This window comes from Balaenoptera musculus, chromosome 3, assembly GCF_009873245.2.
Source record: "Balaenoptera musculus isolate JJ_BM4_2016_0621 chromosome 3, mBalMus1.pri.v3, whole genome shotgun sequence".
NCBI lineage: Eukaryota > Metazoa > Chordata > Mammalia > Artiodactyla > Balaenopteridae > Balaenoptera > Balaenoptera musculus.
Window position 1 is genome coordinate 32,720,231 of NC_045787.1, and position 16,610 is coordinate 32,736,840.

Consider the following 16,610-nt stretch of genomic DNA (forward strand, 5'->3'; position numbering starts at 1 on the left):
CCTGTTCAAGTTACTATGTGACTTCTGTCTCCTCATTGAACCCTCACTGGTATACCAAATATTTTAATTGGATGTTTGTATTTTTATACTCTACATGTTATTTCTGTTTATATATGTATATAATTACCATGTTTTGAGCAATAACTGAAGTTTTCTTATTTTGCAAATACTAAATGACTTTCTGTGCTTGCATCTGCACAGATTTTAGCATTGGTCTAAATTCAAATAATTGAAAAATACCGGAAGGCATCATGTGATAGTCTTTATTTTTTTAATTTTTACCTTTTGGCTGTGTTGGGTCTTCGTTGCTCTGCGTGGACTTTCTCTAGTTGTGCAGAGCGGGGGGCTACTCTTCGTTGTGGTGTGCGAGCTTCACATTGCGGTGGCTTCTCTTGTTGCAGAGAACAGGCTCTAGGCGCGAGGGCTCAGTAGCTGTGGTGCACGGGCTTAGTTGCTCCGTGGCATGTCGGATCTTCGCAGACCAGGGATTGAACCCGTATCCCCTGCACTGGAATTCTTATCCACTGCGCCACTAGGGAAGTCCCATGTGATAGTCTTTAAATCTGCCTATAGTTCATCTACTTAGATTCGAAGAGTTGTCTCTGATGAATGTGAAATTTTTTCAAAATTTAGCTGTTCAAAAATTTTAAACTATTGAGGATTTTACTCTGTAGTATATTCTTATAGGACTTTTTCTGGGGGGAGAGGGCAGGAATCAGGAAAGGGCAGATTTGCTCTGATCAAGATGACCGGAAAATGGCTTGCTATTACCTTTAAAGAGTTAATCCAGTGCTAAAATTACATGTTAATGAGATGTCTGTACTATATGATGTATGACTAGCACTGTGGTTCCACACCTAGGCCATAGATGAGTAAGTATTCTATTTAATAAAGACAAATTTTCTACAAAAGGAATCTTACATTGTACAATGTATTAATTAAATGCATTCCAACAACTCACTATTGTCAGAATCCTTATTACCAGAAAAAGAAAATATATACCTTTCACAATCTCTCTGTGCGTTAGTTTGCTCCTCTCCAAGATAAAGGAGTTTTATTACACCATCTCAAGTCTCTTGCAAATTTAAAAGCACTGCGCCATGCTGTGCTACCTCAGAGGTGTTATGTTCCCAGAGATTTCTCTCTCCAGAGTCATCCTAATTGAACCGTACGTCTCTCTGAGGCTTCCTGCCTCTCTCCTGCCTTGGGGAGCTGCTTCTCCTCTGAGGGCTGCTCCCCTGCAAAACAGGGACCATAAACAGTTTCTGCTCTGACTATGCCCTCTCCACTCTTGAGGTGGCTGAGCCATTTACTGACAGGCCATCCTTCCTCCCATTTGCCCAAGATGGTCATGTTTCTGAAACAGTACTATTGGCCACCTGGTATTAATCCCCTTTGCTTCTTCCTCAGCCACCTCTACCACTTGCCGTAACTTAAGGAAGCTGGACCTTTCTCCAATACTGTTTTATCAGTTGTCTGTTTTACAAAAGACCTTTCCCCTAAAGGCCTTAATTTCCTCCACATAATAACTCTAGAGTTCAAATCATTTTAAACATTTTTGAGGGCAAATTACACACTTTCTACATGTGCTAGATGTTTATTTGCAGAGCTATATAAATGTAACACTATTAGATTAGGTCTCTGAATTCCCTGGTGGTCCAGTGGTTAGGACTTGGCACTTTCACTGCAGTGGGCCCAAAGTACCAAATTAGACAGATACACGCACACACACACACTGGAAATGTATACAAGAACCATTTTTTTTAAAATTGAAGTATAGTTGTTTTACAATGTTGTGCTAATTTTTGCTGTACAGCAAAGTGATTCAGTTATACATATATATGCATTCTTTAATATTCTTTTCCATTATGGTTTATCAGAGGATATTGAATATAGTTCCCCGAGCTATACAGTAGGACCTTGTTGTTTATCCATTCTGTAAGTTTACATCTGGTCACAGCTTTTAGAATCCTCAGCCAGATCAAGGATATAGGGGGGTCCAAGGTAAAGATTGATAAAGAAATTTCTTTTAAGAGTTAAGTATTCAACTCAACCTTCTTGGAAAAGGGGGTTACTACCTTCTAGCTCTAAACCTAGGGAAGGAAACTTCAAAGGAACCACTCAGAGGTGGAAATTTGCTTCCTGCAACTGTTTTGGTGGGGGGCCAGGAGAGTGCTGCTGCCATGCGATCTCCCTGCACTTAAGAACTTGTTCAGGCCAGGGAGGTGGGAATGTTTCCTGTGGACCAGATGTGGGCCACTCAGGAGAGAGGGAAAGCATGGGATAATTTTGAATCCTGTCCATAGGGCCCTCAGAGGTAGAGAAAACCTCAGGAGAAAGAGGTTGGAGCCTAGGGGCTAGGAAGAAATCACAAAAGACTATTCTGAATTAAGATGGGAACTACAGGAAAGGTCATACAAATGCCCAAGAGAGGAAAAGTTTAATAATCTGCAGGGTCCAGACATTGTTTACCCACCCAACCAAGGAAGAACCAGCCCCCATCCCCCCACCTCTCCTTCCTCCTCCTGTCTACTCTTTAACCCCACTGAGGAGTGAAATTGCAGCTCACAAGCCCCAGAGAATGTATACAGGGAGAAGGCTGAGATCAGAGGGACCATGCCCCCTTCTCCACTGCTGGCTCCAACCCAAAGGAGGCCCAAGCTGGAAGATGTGAGATAAGGTTAAGTCAACTTTGAAGTTTGACTATAACATAGGACTGGAAATTTTATTTGAAATAAAAAAATAACTTACTGAAATAAAACTGTTTTTACAACTAATCATGACTGGAGGGTATTTTTTGTTATCTGTGAATAGTCCAAAAAAACAAGGGTCAGACCAAGTCTTCATCCTGGGGCACAGGAACATATTTCCACTGTATAAAGATGAGGACACAAAAATAAAACTGTGTTTCTACCTCAATCCATACCATGCCTGTGGTAATCTACATGCCACCTGCATACATGAGAACCATTTTTTTTCACTGATATTTTCTTTGAACAAGACATACCATACCATACAAGGAAGCTTTTGCTTCAGATTCCATTCTTGGTTCCTGAGGTTGATAGCCTCTGCCCTGTGCTTCTCTTAGATTATGATCTGAACTACCTTTTGTTTTGAGGGAAAAAAAAAACAACAAAAATATGAAATATAATCCACACGTAGTACGAATGAGAAAGAGAAAGCTCCTTATCATTTAACTTGGTAAGAGTTAGGGTTGGGATCTTAGTTCCCTGACCAAGGATTGAAGCCGGGCCCTCAGCAGTGAAAACAGAGTCCTAACCACTGGACTGCCACAGAATTCCCATAATTTAACTTTCTTAATCACCTTTCTAAAGGTTCCTCCACTCCCAATCTATCACACTCTTTATATCTTTGTCTTCACAGCACTTATCACTACCCGAAATTGCTTACCTGTTCTAGGTCTGTCAACCCCCAACACAAATACACATGCTATCGAAATCTTAGTCAGACAAGGACCCTTGTCTGCCTTGTTTTCCACTTGTATCTCCTTGGCCTAGAACTGCTTCTGGCACATAGAGGTCACTAGATCTGGTTCATTAGGGGCACTGTATCAATAGAAATGAAAGGGAATCATAGAACATCTAGGTTCTTCCAAGTGTCTGTTTAATTTTAAACTCTTGGTTTCTCATTGCCCAATCTCCCCTGAACCTCTAGCAGGTTGGCTTTGTTCTTGATGCTCTATTGAAACAAGGTTTATGGAAGTAAACACTAACCTAAATTTTGCAAATCCCGAAAGTCTTTTTTTTTTTTTTAATTTTAAAATATCTTTCTCCTTGGCCTCAGCCACATACAATACTTGGTTTGTGTGACTCAACCCTATCCTTGGTCCTGGGCTATTTCTGCAACCACTAGAGTCAACTGTCAACTTCAACCATGTCGGTTGTTGCTCCCACTGCATCTCTAACATTGCCCAGCACATAGTAGCATCATATGTATTATGTTGAACAAATTAATGAACCACTCTCTCTCGTGTCTCCTATGGACATCTCCCCAAATTGTTCCTTGAGCCTCTCCAAATTGTCTTTTCTTTCTACAGTATCTGTATTTTCAAATGGTTTCAACCATTACTGAGTCAAGGATGGTTTACTGAAGTTCATCAGTCAAGAAACTGAATCCTTAAAAAAAAAAGAGAAAAAGAAAAAGAAAGTCCTTTTTTTCTCATCATTTCTAAATGCCTACCAGGTCTCACCATCACCTCATACCTCCATTTAAATTGTCCTCACCATTTTAACCCCTAAAATCAGTTCCCTTTCACAACTCTCTGGTCATTACTTCCAAATGCAGACCTCCAGCCCAGGCTTCCCACTTGAATAGCCACCAGGCTTACTCACTTCTTCCAATGAACTTCCTCTTGGTATCCCACAGGCAACAAAACCTAACTTTAATATTTTCCCCCTTGTTGCCTCCACCCTATATTCCCTCAGTGAATGCACCACCTCCTTGCCCCCTGGTCCAAAACATCCAAGACTCCTACCTCCAATATTTGAGGCCTACCGCACTAGACACAATGCTACGTTTTTTAAGTTATTATTATTATCTTATTCATTTTTGACTGCTCTGGGTCTCCGCTGCGGCTCTCGGGCTTAGTTGCAGTATGTGGGATCTTAGATCCCTGACCAGGGATAGAACCCAGGCCCCCGGCATTGGGAGCATGGAGTCTTAACCACTGGACCACCAGGGAAGTCCCGCTATATTTTTATATATGTGATCTCATGCAAGCCTCACACAGCCTATGATACAGAAGGAAGAGGGGGCTTGGAAGCTACTCCCTTTGATTCAAGTTTTACATGTTCTCAGTAGAGACATCCCCCCTACAGCCAGCCCCACTGCTACCTTAGTCCACGACCTCATGATTTTCAGACTATTTAAGAACCCATTGCCTGGTTTTCCAGCTTCAAAACTTATCACATCCATACCATCACCTTCCATCACCATCATATTAATCTTGCCAATGATAACTAATCATGCCATTGTGTATGCTTGAAACCTTCCAATGATTTATCATTGCTTCAAGCTAAAGTCCAAACTCCTTAGTATAATACTCAAGACCTTCCACAATCTGATCATCCTCACCCCTCTACGATTCTTCTTACCAACCCCCTCACATTCTCTCGACCTGACAAACCACAGGATCTGTGATTGAAAGGCCAAGTAAACACACAAAACATTAAGACATGTTCCTGGGTCTCACTTCAGATACCCTTTGGCGACACCCATCTGGTCCTGAGTATCCTCTGCCCAAGAAACACAAATTCCTTAGTTGTGGCATTGGCCCCAGGCATCTTCTGTCAGATTGAGGTCCACTGTCCAAACCAACTTTGACCCTCAGGACATGATGAGATACGTCAGATGTGAACTTCCTGCAAACTAGTATTCAATGAACCTTAATCCACCTGCTTGCATTCTATACTGAATGTGTTAACCCAGCTCCATCTCTCTCCCACTGCTGCTCCCTGAGTCTTAAAATTAATTTTAACTGTGATCGGAGCAGCTTCAATTGGTCTGTGAGCCACCTATGATCTATGGAGATAATTACCATTGCATCAGACAATTTCCCACTGAAACCCAACCTATTTGTCAAGGGTCATAGGCACTGGCAAACAAGAGGTAAGCTCACCTTACAGTCAAACACACTTTCTTAATGCATCACTGCCCACCTCTCTCACAACCCCTTTGTGCCAACTGTTTTCTGGCCCAGGATTTAGAAATTCCACATCTTCAGGTCAGTGCCCACTCACCTCAAGGACTAATATTTATTCCATCCTGGGCATTACCTATCTTAATGGGCCTCTCCATCACTCAGGAACCAACCATTAGTAACACTGGAAGATTTCAGAAAGATCTTAATACCAAGTCAGATTATTTCAGTACTCTGAAGCCAAAGTATATTAAAACCACTATTTTTTTGTAGGTCAAAAGCAATTTCATAAACTTGAACCTACCATACCAACTTTAGGCCGCAGCCACTGTAGAAGCACCTTCACTCACTTAACTCGGAAGCCCATAATGTTAAGACCTCCAGCTTACAACTGCAGAGTAAAATCACACTAACAAATGTCAACTGGATCCAGGAACCATGCTCTCAATTATGCATCCCTAAAGTACAGAGTACTGAGTCATTATATTGAGTCTCACATACTGGGAGGAAGCCCAATGTAGATTTAGATCAGCAGGGGCTTCTGTAGAAGTCAAGTGTAAGCTAAGACCTGAAGGATGAGTTAGGAAAAAAGCGGGAGGAAAGGAATTAGCTAGAATTTTGTGAATGCATTCTAAAGGTAAGATTGGTGAGGCAGTGATCATCATGAAGACCCCTTCAAGGTCAGGTTAAGGACGTTATACTTAATACAATGGGAAGCTAAAAGCTAGGACTGCACAGCATGGCCACACTGCTATTTTATGCTAGTTGTTCCAACACTTACGCTGTTTAATTAATGTTCTGTTCTCTCATTCAGCAGTCCAACAAACTCAGCCTTGTCTTCATTTCAAAAAACTGTATAGCAGTAACACCAGAACTGGGACAGCAACGCAAAAAAATTCAGAGCACTGAAAATCAATGATCACCCAGCTAAGGGATAAAATAATTCCAGGGATCTATTTATCATTGCCTTTAGCCTACAAATATTAGTTTATACTTGGCCTTCCTTTACATTCTACTCAATCCACTGCATTTGCCCGTGGCCCTACAAACTTTCTTCCATATTTTGTTGCTGACTCACACTGAGCAAGCTGCTTTAGTTTTTCACTTCGCTGACCACCTTAAACGGCATGCACAGCCTATAACCTAGGTGCCAAGCAACAGTTAAGATCACCTTTCCAAAAATCTGAAAAAGTATATGCATAGCTGCATCACTTTGCTATACACCAGAAACTAACGCAATACTGTTAACCAACTATACGCCAATAAACATTTTAAGAAAAAAGAAAAAATCACCTTTCTGAAATAGAATTCATTGAACTCCTATCCTTCACATTCTCACTGGTACTCCAAAGCCTATCGTACACGACTGACAACCACTCCCCAAAGACCACAGATGTTACTAAAAGAAATTAAGTTATGCTCTTTCACTTAGTCTAACATTTTAAATATCCGTTATGTGTTGTACTAAGAATTGTACTACGTAAATTCACTATATTCTTCACATCATCTGCCAGTGTTGTCTGCTTGAAGGAATCCTGGAATTCTGCTTGTTCCTTGTCCTCTTAAGCAGTATCACAACCCAGTTCAAAAGTTACTGTTCCAGGGCTTCCCTGGTGGCGCAGTGGTTGAGAATCTGCCTGCCAATGCAGGGGACACGGGTTCGAGCCCTGGTCTGGGAAGATCCCACATGCTGCGGAGCAACTGGGCCCGTGAGCCACAACTACTGAGCCTGCGCGACTGGAGCCTGTGCTCCGCAACAAGAGAGGCCGCGACAGTGAGAGGCCCGCGCACCGCGATGAAGAGTGGCCCCCGCTCGCCGCAACTGGAGAAAGCCCTCGCGCAGAAACGAAGACCCAACATAGCCCCAAAAAATTAAATAAATAAATAAATAAATTTATTTAAAAAAAAAAAAAAAAAAAAGTTACTGTTCCAAAACAGCCACTTAACAAGTAAATCTGATTTTAAGCTGTCCCATTCGCAAACCTATATAAATCATCGATACAAGCCTATTAAAAATACCTTGGCACACCAGACATTTTTTTAAAACCGGAACATTTATTGCGTGACTAATAATTGAAATCCTTAAGATGAACTGGATGCTGCAACAGCTGCCCTCTTGGGTTTAGGTGTCGTTCCTTCACGGAATCCATGCCTGCACCGTGTTAAAAACAAGAACAGTTACTTCAGCAATGCCAACACATACATTTTAATTTTCGCTAAAACAGATTTTTATGAGCTTATCTCAGTTAAGTCTGAAATCAATATTGAATTCATATGTTCAGACATTTATTTTTACAACATCACTGATAAGCTGCAGTATTTACTTCCTTCTGCTTCAAGATAGCCATTTCAGGAATACAGATAACTTTAATTGGAAAAAAAAAAAAAAAAAGGGCAACATATTCGGTTGTACTGATCACTGGGCCAGCATTTCCCCACCACTTAAGATTCCTAAGGCATTTGTGAAAACGGGTTCTTAAATTACGAGCCAGAGATCCTACTTTCCTTTAGCCAAGGAAAAACAATGTGCTTAATGGTAGACATTTTCTCAACTGCTTAACTACTCTATATCTTAACTCATTTAATATTAACACCTACTTGAAGTGTACCGTTATCCCTCTTTTGAGGGACAGACAGGTTAAAGTTGGCTTCAATTCATGCTCTTAACTCTTACATTGAACTAGCAGACCACTGAATCCTAAGCCTATACTACTGTATAATAGTCTTATACATTATGAAGTGCAAAGCGCAAAGAAAGGTCACTTCAGCACATGAACACAAGCGCATCTAAGGGTGTCGTGTTTACAAACGCCCAAACTGTCTTGAGGTCTTTTAAAATTTGAAAACCTGGAATTGAGCGGTAGAGGTCAGAAATTCTGCTAAATATCCTACACTGCACAGGACAACCGCCCTCCCCAACAAAGAAATCACCTCAGCTGAGACCTTACATGGGTTAACCCCTCAAAAGCTACCATTAAAATGCAGTTTCTCTGTTTAGTCTAGATGGGGGCTGAAATTAAAACTCTAAGGCCTGTCTTTAAGTAATAAAAGATATAAAATTTCTTTCTACACAAACACAATAGCAACTGACAGTTTTCTAGAGCAGACTTGCCCAAAGCCACAAAACCCGAAAGTCTCCTTTATGCACGATTATCTTGACAAATTTTGGTAGGAAAGTGAAATGTAGGTATGCTAACAAACGTCATCACATTTTCTGGAGTCTAGCTCCAACTAAGCCCCAGCATGTATAGCTCATACTACTGTTTCCTGAGAGATTCACAAGATCTAAACTAACTGATCTGAAGGTTATGGTGGCAGAAGAGAAAAGTTCCTTGCTAATACCTCATCCCACCAACCAGGGCTGTTGAGAGGATAATTATGCAAGCTCACAGAACCAACTACAACTGAAACATAAAAACTGTACCTGAATCTGCGGTATACAATTTTTAGGTGCCTCATTCGACCAGTTCCGGTGGTATTTCGTCTTTTAGCTTTAGCACTCCAGTTATCTAAAACACACATTCAGGTGAAGGTTCTATAAGGTTTTTCCCCACACACCTTGTAAGCACAGTTGGTCAATATACTTAAAAATGCCTGCCCTGGGTTTTAACCCCACTTCATCGCTATACAGATGCCCCATTCTGCTAGGGACCGCCTAATGCTCAGTCATGCCCCACTGAGGTACAAAACAAACACGGGACAATTCTCAACGCCAGGATACACCCTACCAGAGTCCCGTAAACATGCACTTACACTTCCTCTTCCGCTTGGCAGGGTAGCCACATTTACCACAGGTCGACTTCTGCAGGTGGTAGGCCTTAGAGCCACAGCGGCGGCACAACGTGTGCGTCTTATTCCGACGCTTTCCAAACGAGGACGTTCCCTTCGTCTACAAGTTAAGGGGGCAGACGATTCTTCAATCTGGCAATTTCTACACACGTTCTTACGTTTTCAGTTAAAGAAACACCATGACAACCACAGGGTCTCCAACTGTGGGAGTCTGACTTTTTTTTTTAAAATGTGGTTTATTTATTTTATTTACATGTTTTCAAATCGACTGCAATGTATTAAGAATTCAAATGCTATAAACACAGCAAAGTCTGACTTTTCTTAAACGCTAAATCAGAAACCTCTACCGGAATTTCACGTCATCTAAAGCCCCCTGCAAGAGTTGCTGTGTTTTGAAATCCGCTACGTTATTAAAAAGAAGAAAAAAAGATATAATGCAAAAGACGAGATAACGTGGTTTTCCTACCCAACCCTACTCCAAAAACTAAGAGCTCCTGCTCAGGGACCACCGCCAACGATTCCTTGGCTTACAGAGCCCAACACTCTCAAACTATGCTTCTTCTGTCCTTTCCCATAGGAGAGCAGGGCTGTGCGGGCTCCCCAAAGGTCAGACAGAAGCAAGGCGCCTAGACCAGCTGCAGCTCCACGACTGCAAGCCCCGCACTCCCAGACAGATAGGGGCCATTCTTCTGCCTCTCGAGGGCCACCGCATGTCCCTTTCCTGCCCACCGGCTCCCATTATCGGAAACCTTGCCGGGCCCCCACGGACAGCAAGGAACGCGGCGCAGGGCGCTAGGATGGAAGCCGATTCCGAGAGCCCTTGCAGACCACTCACCATCTCGCTTCTGCCGCCGAGACCAAAGAGACCGAAAGAGAAGTCACTTCCGCTATATCGCGCTCAGAAGCTTCCGCCCAGGAAAGTACTTCCGGCGGGGCGCGGTGCACCGCTCTCAAGCGTCCGTCGCTGCAGCGTGGGTGGGGCCGAGAGGAGGATCCCGAGCCAGGCGGGGCCAATAGAAGGTTCAGAGGGGCGGGGCTCACAGCTTTCTGGGTCCGGGGTGGGCGTCTGTGTAGGGTTCGGGGTGGGACTGGGGTTCTTCGCCAGGTTCTTCCTCAGTCTCGTCGGAAGCTTTCGGCTGACGCTGATCATCGCTGAGAGGTCGCTAGGAGGACGGAGCTGGGCTCAGAATATGAAGAGAAAGGCAAATAATGTTTTTTCTAACTGTAGTACTTTAGAGGCAAATGATTTGATCCCCAATCTTGTTATGCCAAGGAATCAGACGTGGAACTTGTTAAATATTGTTTCCTAAACTCTAACGTGAGGAAATCTGGTTCAGCAGCTTTGGATGGGGCTTGGACATCTGTACTTCAAAACACTATAGTGTTAATGTTGGTGGTTCCCAGGCCTTCTTGATAAACGCTAATCCACTTGTAACCTTCTTGCCTAGGAAAGCCCCCACCCTCGCAAAAGGATAAAATATCCAAACATTTAAGAGTTAGGGAAAAACGATCCTAAATGTGCGTGCTTTCTAAAGGAAACAGAATTCGTGACCTATCACTTGTGAAATACTGGCAAAGTTTATTAACTAACTACCAGCAGAACAAGGTGACGTCTAGGAATTAGAGGTTTAATTTTGACAGGTTAACAGTTGATTAGTGCCTAGTCAGTACTAGGCTCTTCTAGAAACTGTGAATAGAAACATTAACAGGACATAGTCCCTGTCTTCATGGAAGTGGTAGGTGGGGAGTAGGGGGTTCAGGGGGAGGTGCAGCCAGGAGAGAGAGAGAGAAGGCCAACATTTGGGTGTTTGGACCATATGGACCATACTGCAGTTCAGGGGAGACTTAACTGGATTAGGCGTTGTATTAGTTCCCCATTGCCATTCTAGCAATTTACCACAAACGTAACGGCTTAATACTAAACATTTAATCAACAAGTATAAAGTTTCAGTTACGCAAGATGAATACATTCTAGAGATCTGCAGTACAATACTGCATCTACAGTTGACAATACTGTATCTTACACTTAAGGACGATAATCACAAACTAGTCTAAACTAAGCTAACTAGCTAGTCTTTAAGCTACAGTCAATCAAATAATTTCCTTTCTTTGCTTCACACTTTATATAGTCTTTCCCCTGGCTCATAGAATGTTACTAACCACTTCTGGTTTGGTGCTGCCCTTTTTGGATCGATTTTTGCTAAAATACACTTAAATTTTAACTATGCCTGTTTATCTTTTAATAGGCCCTTGTAAGTACTCTGGCCCCACCCAGATAATTCTCTCATCTCCATGTCAGCTGATTAGCAGCCTTAATTGTCCTTTGCCTTGTAACGGTATTCACAGGTTGTGTCATCTTTGGGGAAGATGATTATTCTGCTTAGCACAAGTGTTATGACAAATGAGATCAGTGTAGACTGTTGTTGAACCCAAGTTAGTGTGCCTGAGGCACAGTGAGGCCAAACAAACTGAAACATTGGAGTTTGGAGCAGAGAAAGGACCAAACAAGGAGGACAGCGCAGCGCATGCTCAAAAGACCTGAACTCTCTAGTGGTTTTGGGGGAAGAATTTTTTGGGTTTTTTAAAAAATCATTTATTTATTTTTTGGCCCTGTGGTGCGGCTTGCAGGATCTTATTTTCCTGACTAGAGATTGAACCTGGCCCTCTGCAGTGAAAGCCCAAAGTCCTAACCATTGGACCACCAGGGAATTCCTTCAGGGAAGAGTTTTTAAAGGCAAAATAAGGGCTGCAGGGCATGTGACTTTCTTCTGATTGGTTGGTGGTGAGGTAAGAGAGTGGTGTTCCAGGTTCTGATTGGTTGGTGGTGAGGTAAGAGAGTGGTGTTCCAGGAATCTTGTGCTCAGCCACCCTCCACCTCCACCTGGGGGCCTTAGTTCCCATAGCAGAACTCAAAAATTTGTATCAGATTACTATGTATATCCATTGGGGAGTAACTAGGACTCTGCTTTATCGCTGCACTGTTGTTTCTTGACTGCCTTTCTTTTGTTTCTGCATTCCCTCACTTCCCTAATTAGTAACTGTTCGAATCTACCCTTTGGAACACAGCAGCGAAGATCTAGGAGGCTGAAGCCTTTTTCCTACAGACAAGAAAAGGGGGACATGGAAAGGCTTTTGTACCCAGGAGGGCCCCACAGGGTGCTGCTCGGTTTCAGGAAGGGTAGGACAGGTAGCAACCACTGAGGACACAAATTGTGTGACAGGCACTATGTCCGAGTCTCTTTTACCCCAGACATTCCCCAAACTGTAAACATCAGAGTGAAATATTTTTCCTCCTCTCCCTTTTTGGTGTGCTTGAAATCACACCATTCTGGCCCTGGTCAGGTAGGCCCTTGGCTCTATAGAGGCCTATGAAGCCAGTTTAGAATTTCCAGATTTCTATCCAAATGCCAGGTGTAGGTCGGGAGTAGAATGACTTCTGAAACAGATGATCTTGTTACAGAGTCCAAGCTCTCTGCTTGCCGCTCGGCAGGCCAATAAACTGGGAGACGAGGTGTTGAGGCAAAGAATATGACTTTATTTGGAAAGCCGGCGGACTGAAAAGATGGCGGACTAGGGTCCCCAAAAAACCATCTTAGCGGGGTCTGGATGACACTTTCTTTCATAGAATCAGAGAGGGGAGTAAAGTAAAAAGGCAAAATAGAGAGGGAGATTCGGGGAGGAAGTAAAGTAAAAAGGGTAAACATCTTCTGGAATGACCAGCCTCGGGGAGGGGTTGGTTAATTTCTTCTTTCCTGCAGCCATTCACAGGTGGGTAGGGTTCCCTGAGGCAGTCCATTATGTATGATTATAATAACAAAAGCTATGAAAAGCAAATGCTAAAGTCAAAGAAACAGATCCAACATGGAGTCAAAATTGGCTCTTCCCTGTTGCAATCTGCTGTTACTTATGGTGTTTTGCCTTTTAGCAGAGAGTGATAGAGACTTCATAAATCTTGCATCTATTGTTCTGATATAGTTCAGGTCTCTTGACTTGACCTGCTTTTTTTTCCTACAATAGATGAAATTAGTGCTGACCTTTCTCTTTAAAAAAAAAATCACATAATTTAAACTCCTAGCTGCAAGCAAAATTTTTACACCTGTTTCACTGTATTTGATGTGAGGGATATATTTTCAAATCTTTATCTCCTGGCCACCATTCCCCCAGCTCACTTCTGAAACCGTGTAACTCATATTGGGGCTCGAACCCGCGGTGTTTTAACTGAGATCACACACCTGGTCTCAGGATTTAGACCCACGGTCTTTTCTTGATGTCTCATCACAGAAAGAATTCAGTGAGAGACAAAGTGATAGGTAAGAAGTGGATTTATTTAGAGAGAAACACGCTCCACAGACAGAGTGTGGGCCGTCTCAAAAGGCGAGAAAGGCACCAGGGTATGGGGTTGTCAGGTTTTTTATGGGTGGGTAATTTCATAGGCTAATGAGTAGGAGGAGTATTCCAGCTATTTGGGGGAAGGGGTGGGGATTTCCAGGAATTGGGCCTACTTTTTTTAAAAAAAAAATAAATGTATTTATTTATTTTTGGTTGCTTTGGTCGTTGCCGCGTGCGGGCTTTCTCTAGTTGCGGCGAGCAGGGGCTACTCTTCGTTGCGGTGCGCGGGCTTCTCACTGCGGTGGCTTCTCTTGTTGCCGAGCACAGGCTCTAGGTGCACGGGCTTCAGTAGTTGCAGCACACGGGCTCAGTAGTTGTGGCTCACGGGCTCTAGAGCACAGGCTCAGTAGTTGTGGTGCATGGGGTTAGTTGCTCCGCGGCATGTGAATCTTCCCGGACCAGGGCTCGGACCTGTGTCCTCTGCATTGGCAGGCGGATTCTTAACCACTGAGCCACCAGGGAAGCCCAGGCCTACTTTTTGACCTTTATGGTTGGCCTTGGAACTGTCATGGCGCCTATGGGTGTGTCATTTAGCTTGCAGATGTGTTACAATGAGCATATACTGAGGCTCAAGGTCTAGTGGAATTAGACTGGTCTACCATCTTGGACCTATTTGGTTCTAATTAGTTTATATCATGTCCTCAGGCTATGTCATTCTTTTAAAGGTTTTGCCCTGCCCCCTTCCCTCCTGTTCACTTCCATTTGCATTCTAAGTGTGTGCAATGCAGATTTCCTGTTACCAAGGAACTGAATTTAAACTTCCTCCCCTAAATTTAAATTTTACTGTGAAATATGTAACTTCAAATAAACACTTTTCTTCCCATCAGCTTTGAGATCTCCTGGAGCAAGTTCTTGTGGGAGAGGAGGGTATTTAGGGGGAGCAGTGGGGAGGAGATGGGGTTTGAGAAGCTGGTTATTAGAATACCTTACCAACCAAGTTGAATTAAAAGAAAAGATTGGCAAACCTACTAACATTGCCAATCAAATTGTTAGTATTAGGTGGGATACATCTCTTGAAACCCATACCTTTGTGACACATTTTAAAACTCTCAACCTAAAGTTAATTTTTAATGTCATATATGGATTCTCTTATTCTTTTTCAACCTTAGGGACACCAGAATTTAATGAATCATTATCCTTGGTTATGCTCAGCATTGGTCCATGCATGGCCTGCTTTCACTTACATGTTTAACTATTTACCTTTAATAATTTAATAAACACCTATAAACTCATTCCCAGATGATATCCTATGTCTAACTCCATGATTTCCCTGTCCTCCAATCCCATCCCATCCCTAGCCTCCCCTAACCAAGGTAGCCATCCTTCTGAAGTTCATTTCCTTACTTCTCATTTTATATAATTATATTGATTCCATGTGTATTCCTAAAATGTGTGTGTATGTGTCTGTATTTACATTATTTTGAGCTTTTTAAAAAGGGTTTCATGCAGCATATAATATTTGGGGACTTAAAATTTCCCCTTAATATTGTTATGATTTATTTATGTATACTGTGGGTCACTGAAGTTCATTCTTTTTCAATGCTGTATATTACATTATATGAGATACCACAGTTTACTCATCCAGTATCCTGTTGATAGTTATTTAGATTGTTTTCAGGTTCTTGTGAACTATAAATGAAAATAAAAACCAACTAGATAGTTTTTTAAAAAATTAAAGTCAGCTAACAAGACAAAAAATGTAAACTATTAAAATAAATAGAAATGTTTAAAGTAGAACGTATGAATACCACTGTAATCATATCACCAGAGATACCAGTGTTACAATTGGAGTATCTCTTTCCTGGCTGTCTTCTTTAAAATATAATGTATATGTATATACACATATTGTATACATACACTATACACATATTAACTTTTTAAATAAAAATGGGATCTAGGGCTTCCCTGGTGGCGCAGTGGTTGAGAGGCTGCCTGCCAATGCAGGGGACACGGGTTCGAGCCCTGGTCTGGGAGGATCCCGCGTGCCGCGGAGCGGCTGGGCCCGTGAGCCACAATTGCTGAGCCTGCGCGTCTGGAGCCTGTGCTCCGCAGCCGGAGAGGCCGCGGTAGTGAGAGGCCTGCGCACCGCGATGAAGAGTGGCCCCCGCTTGCCGCAGCTGGAGAAAGCTCTCGTGCAGAAATGAAGACCCAACACAGCCATAAATAAATAAATATTAAAAAAAACAAAAACAAAAACATCCTGTTCCTTGTTTCAGTTCTAGTTAAAAAAAAAAAAAATGGGATCTATAACTTGCTGTTTTCCATAATATATCATGGATATCACTACTTGTCAATATGTGTAGATTTACTTCATCCTTTTTTTTTTCTTTTTTTTTTGTGGTATATGGGATGAGGGCAGAATGGTTTTGTAGCTTTTGCACTTTATTTAATTTATGTATTTATTTAAAGTCTTTATTGAATTTGTTACAATACTGCTTCTCTTTTATGTTTTGGTTTTTTGGCCGTGAGGCATGTGGGATCTTAGCTCCCCGACCAGGGATCGAACTTGCACCCCCTGCTTCGGAAGGTGAAGTCTTAACCACTGGACCACCAGGGAAGTCCCTACTTCATCACTTTTAACTTCATTTTGGTATTGCATTGGAACTGAGCAGAACTCTGCACCCCACTCCCACCCCACCCCAAGCACAAAGGCTCCTTCATGTCTCCTGCCTCTTGTTTATAGAAAAGCTGAAGTCTCCCAGGCCTCCCTGAGTCGCAAAACAGCAAGCTCAAGCCGTTAATGATTAGGACAATAGAGTCACAGACTCAGTGT

At 42.5% G+C, this 16,610-nt stretch overlaps 2 protein-coding genes and 1 non-coding gene across 3 annotated transcripts in view; 1 reads left to right on the top strand and 2 right to left on the bottom strand.

Moving 5' to 3' along the window:
- Positions 1-7,694: 7,694 nt before the first annotated feature.
- On the bottom strand, positions 7,695-10,405 carry RPL37 (ribosomal protein L37). Its single transcript, XM_036849374.1, has 4 exons — positions 10,284-10,405; positions 9,413-9,548; positions 9,084-9,168; positions 7,695-7,811 (listed from the first exon to the last, which is right to left on the bottom strand). The coding sequence occupies exons 1-4, from the start codon at positions 10,284-10,286 to the stop codon at positions 7,742-7,744; spliced, it is 294 nt and encodes a 97-aa protein (XP_036705269.1). The 5' UTR covers positions 10,287-10,405; the 3' UTR covers positions 7,695-7,741.
- On the bottom strand, positions 7,894-7,972 carry LOC118893729. The gene has a single exon (XR_005019577.1). It is a non-coding gene; the product is annotated as a small nucleolar RNA SNORD72 (small nucleolar RNA).
- A 559-nt stretch (positions 10,406-10,964) lies between the features above and the next one.
- CARD6 (caspase recruitment domain family member 6) overlaps positions 10,965-16,610 on the top strand; it is a 41,229-nt gene continuing 35,583 nt past the window's right edge. The window contains 1 exon segment of the mRNA XM_036847256.1: positions 10,965-11,054. Coding sequence (XP_036703151.1) covers positions 10,965-11,054 — 90 coding nt within the window.

Bases quoted from the DNA above. Each gene is read 5' to 3' on its own strand.
- RPL37 (XM_036849374.1), bottom strand. The intron at 9,169-9,412 runs GTAAGTGCATGT...TGTGTGTTTTAG, and splicing joins TGCCAAGCGGAAGAGGAAGT to ATAACTGGAGTGCTAAAGCT. The intron at 7,812-9,083 runs GTACAGTTTTTA...AACACGGTGCAG, and splicing joins ATTGTATACCGCAGATTCAG to GCATGGATTCCGTGAAGGAA.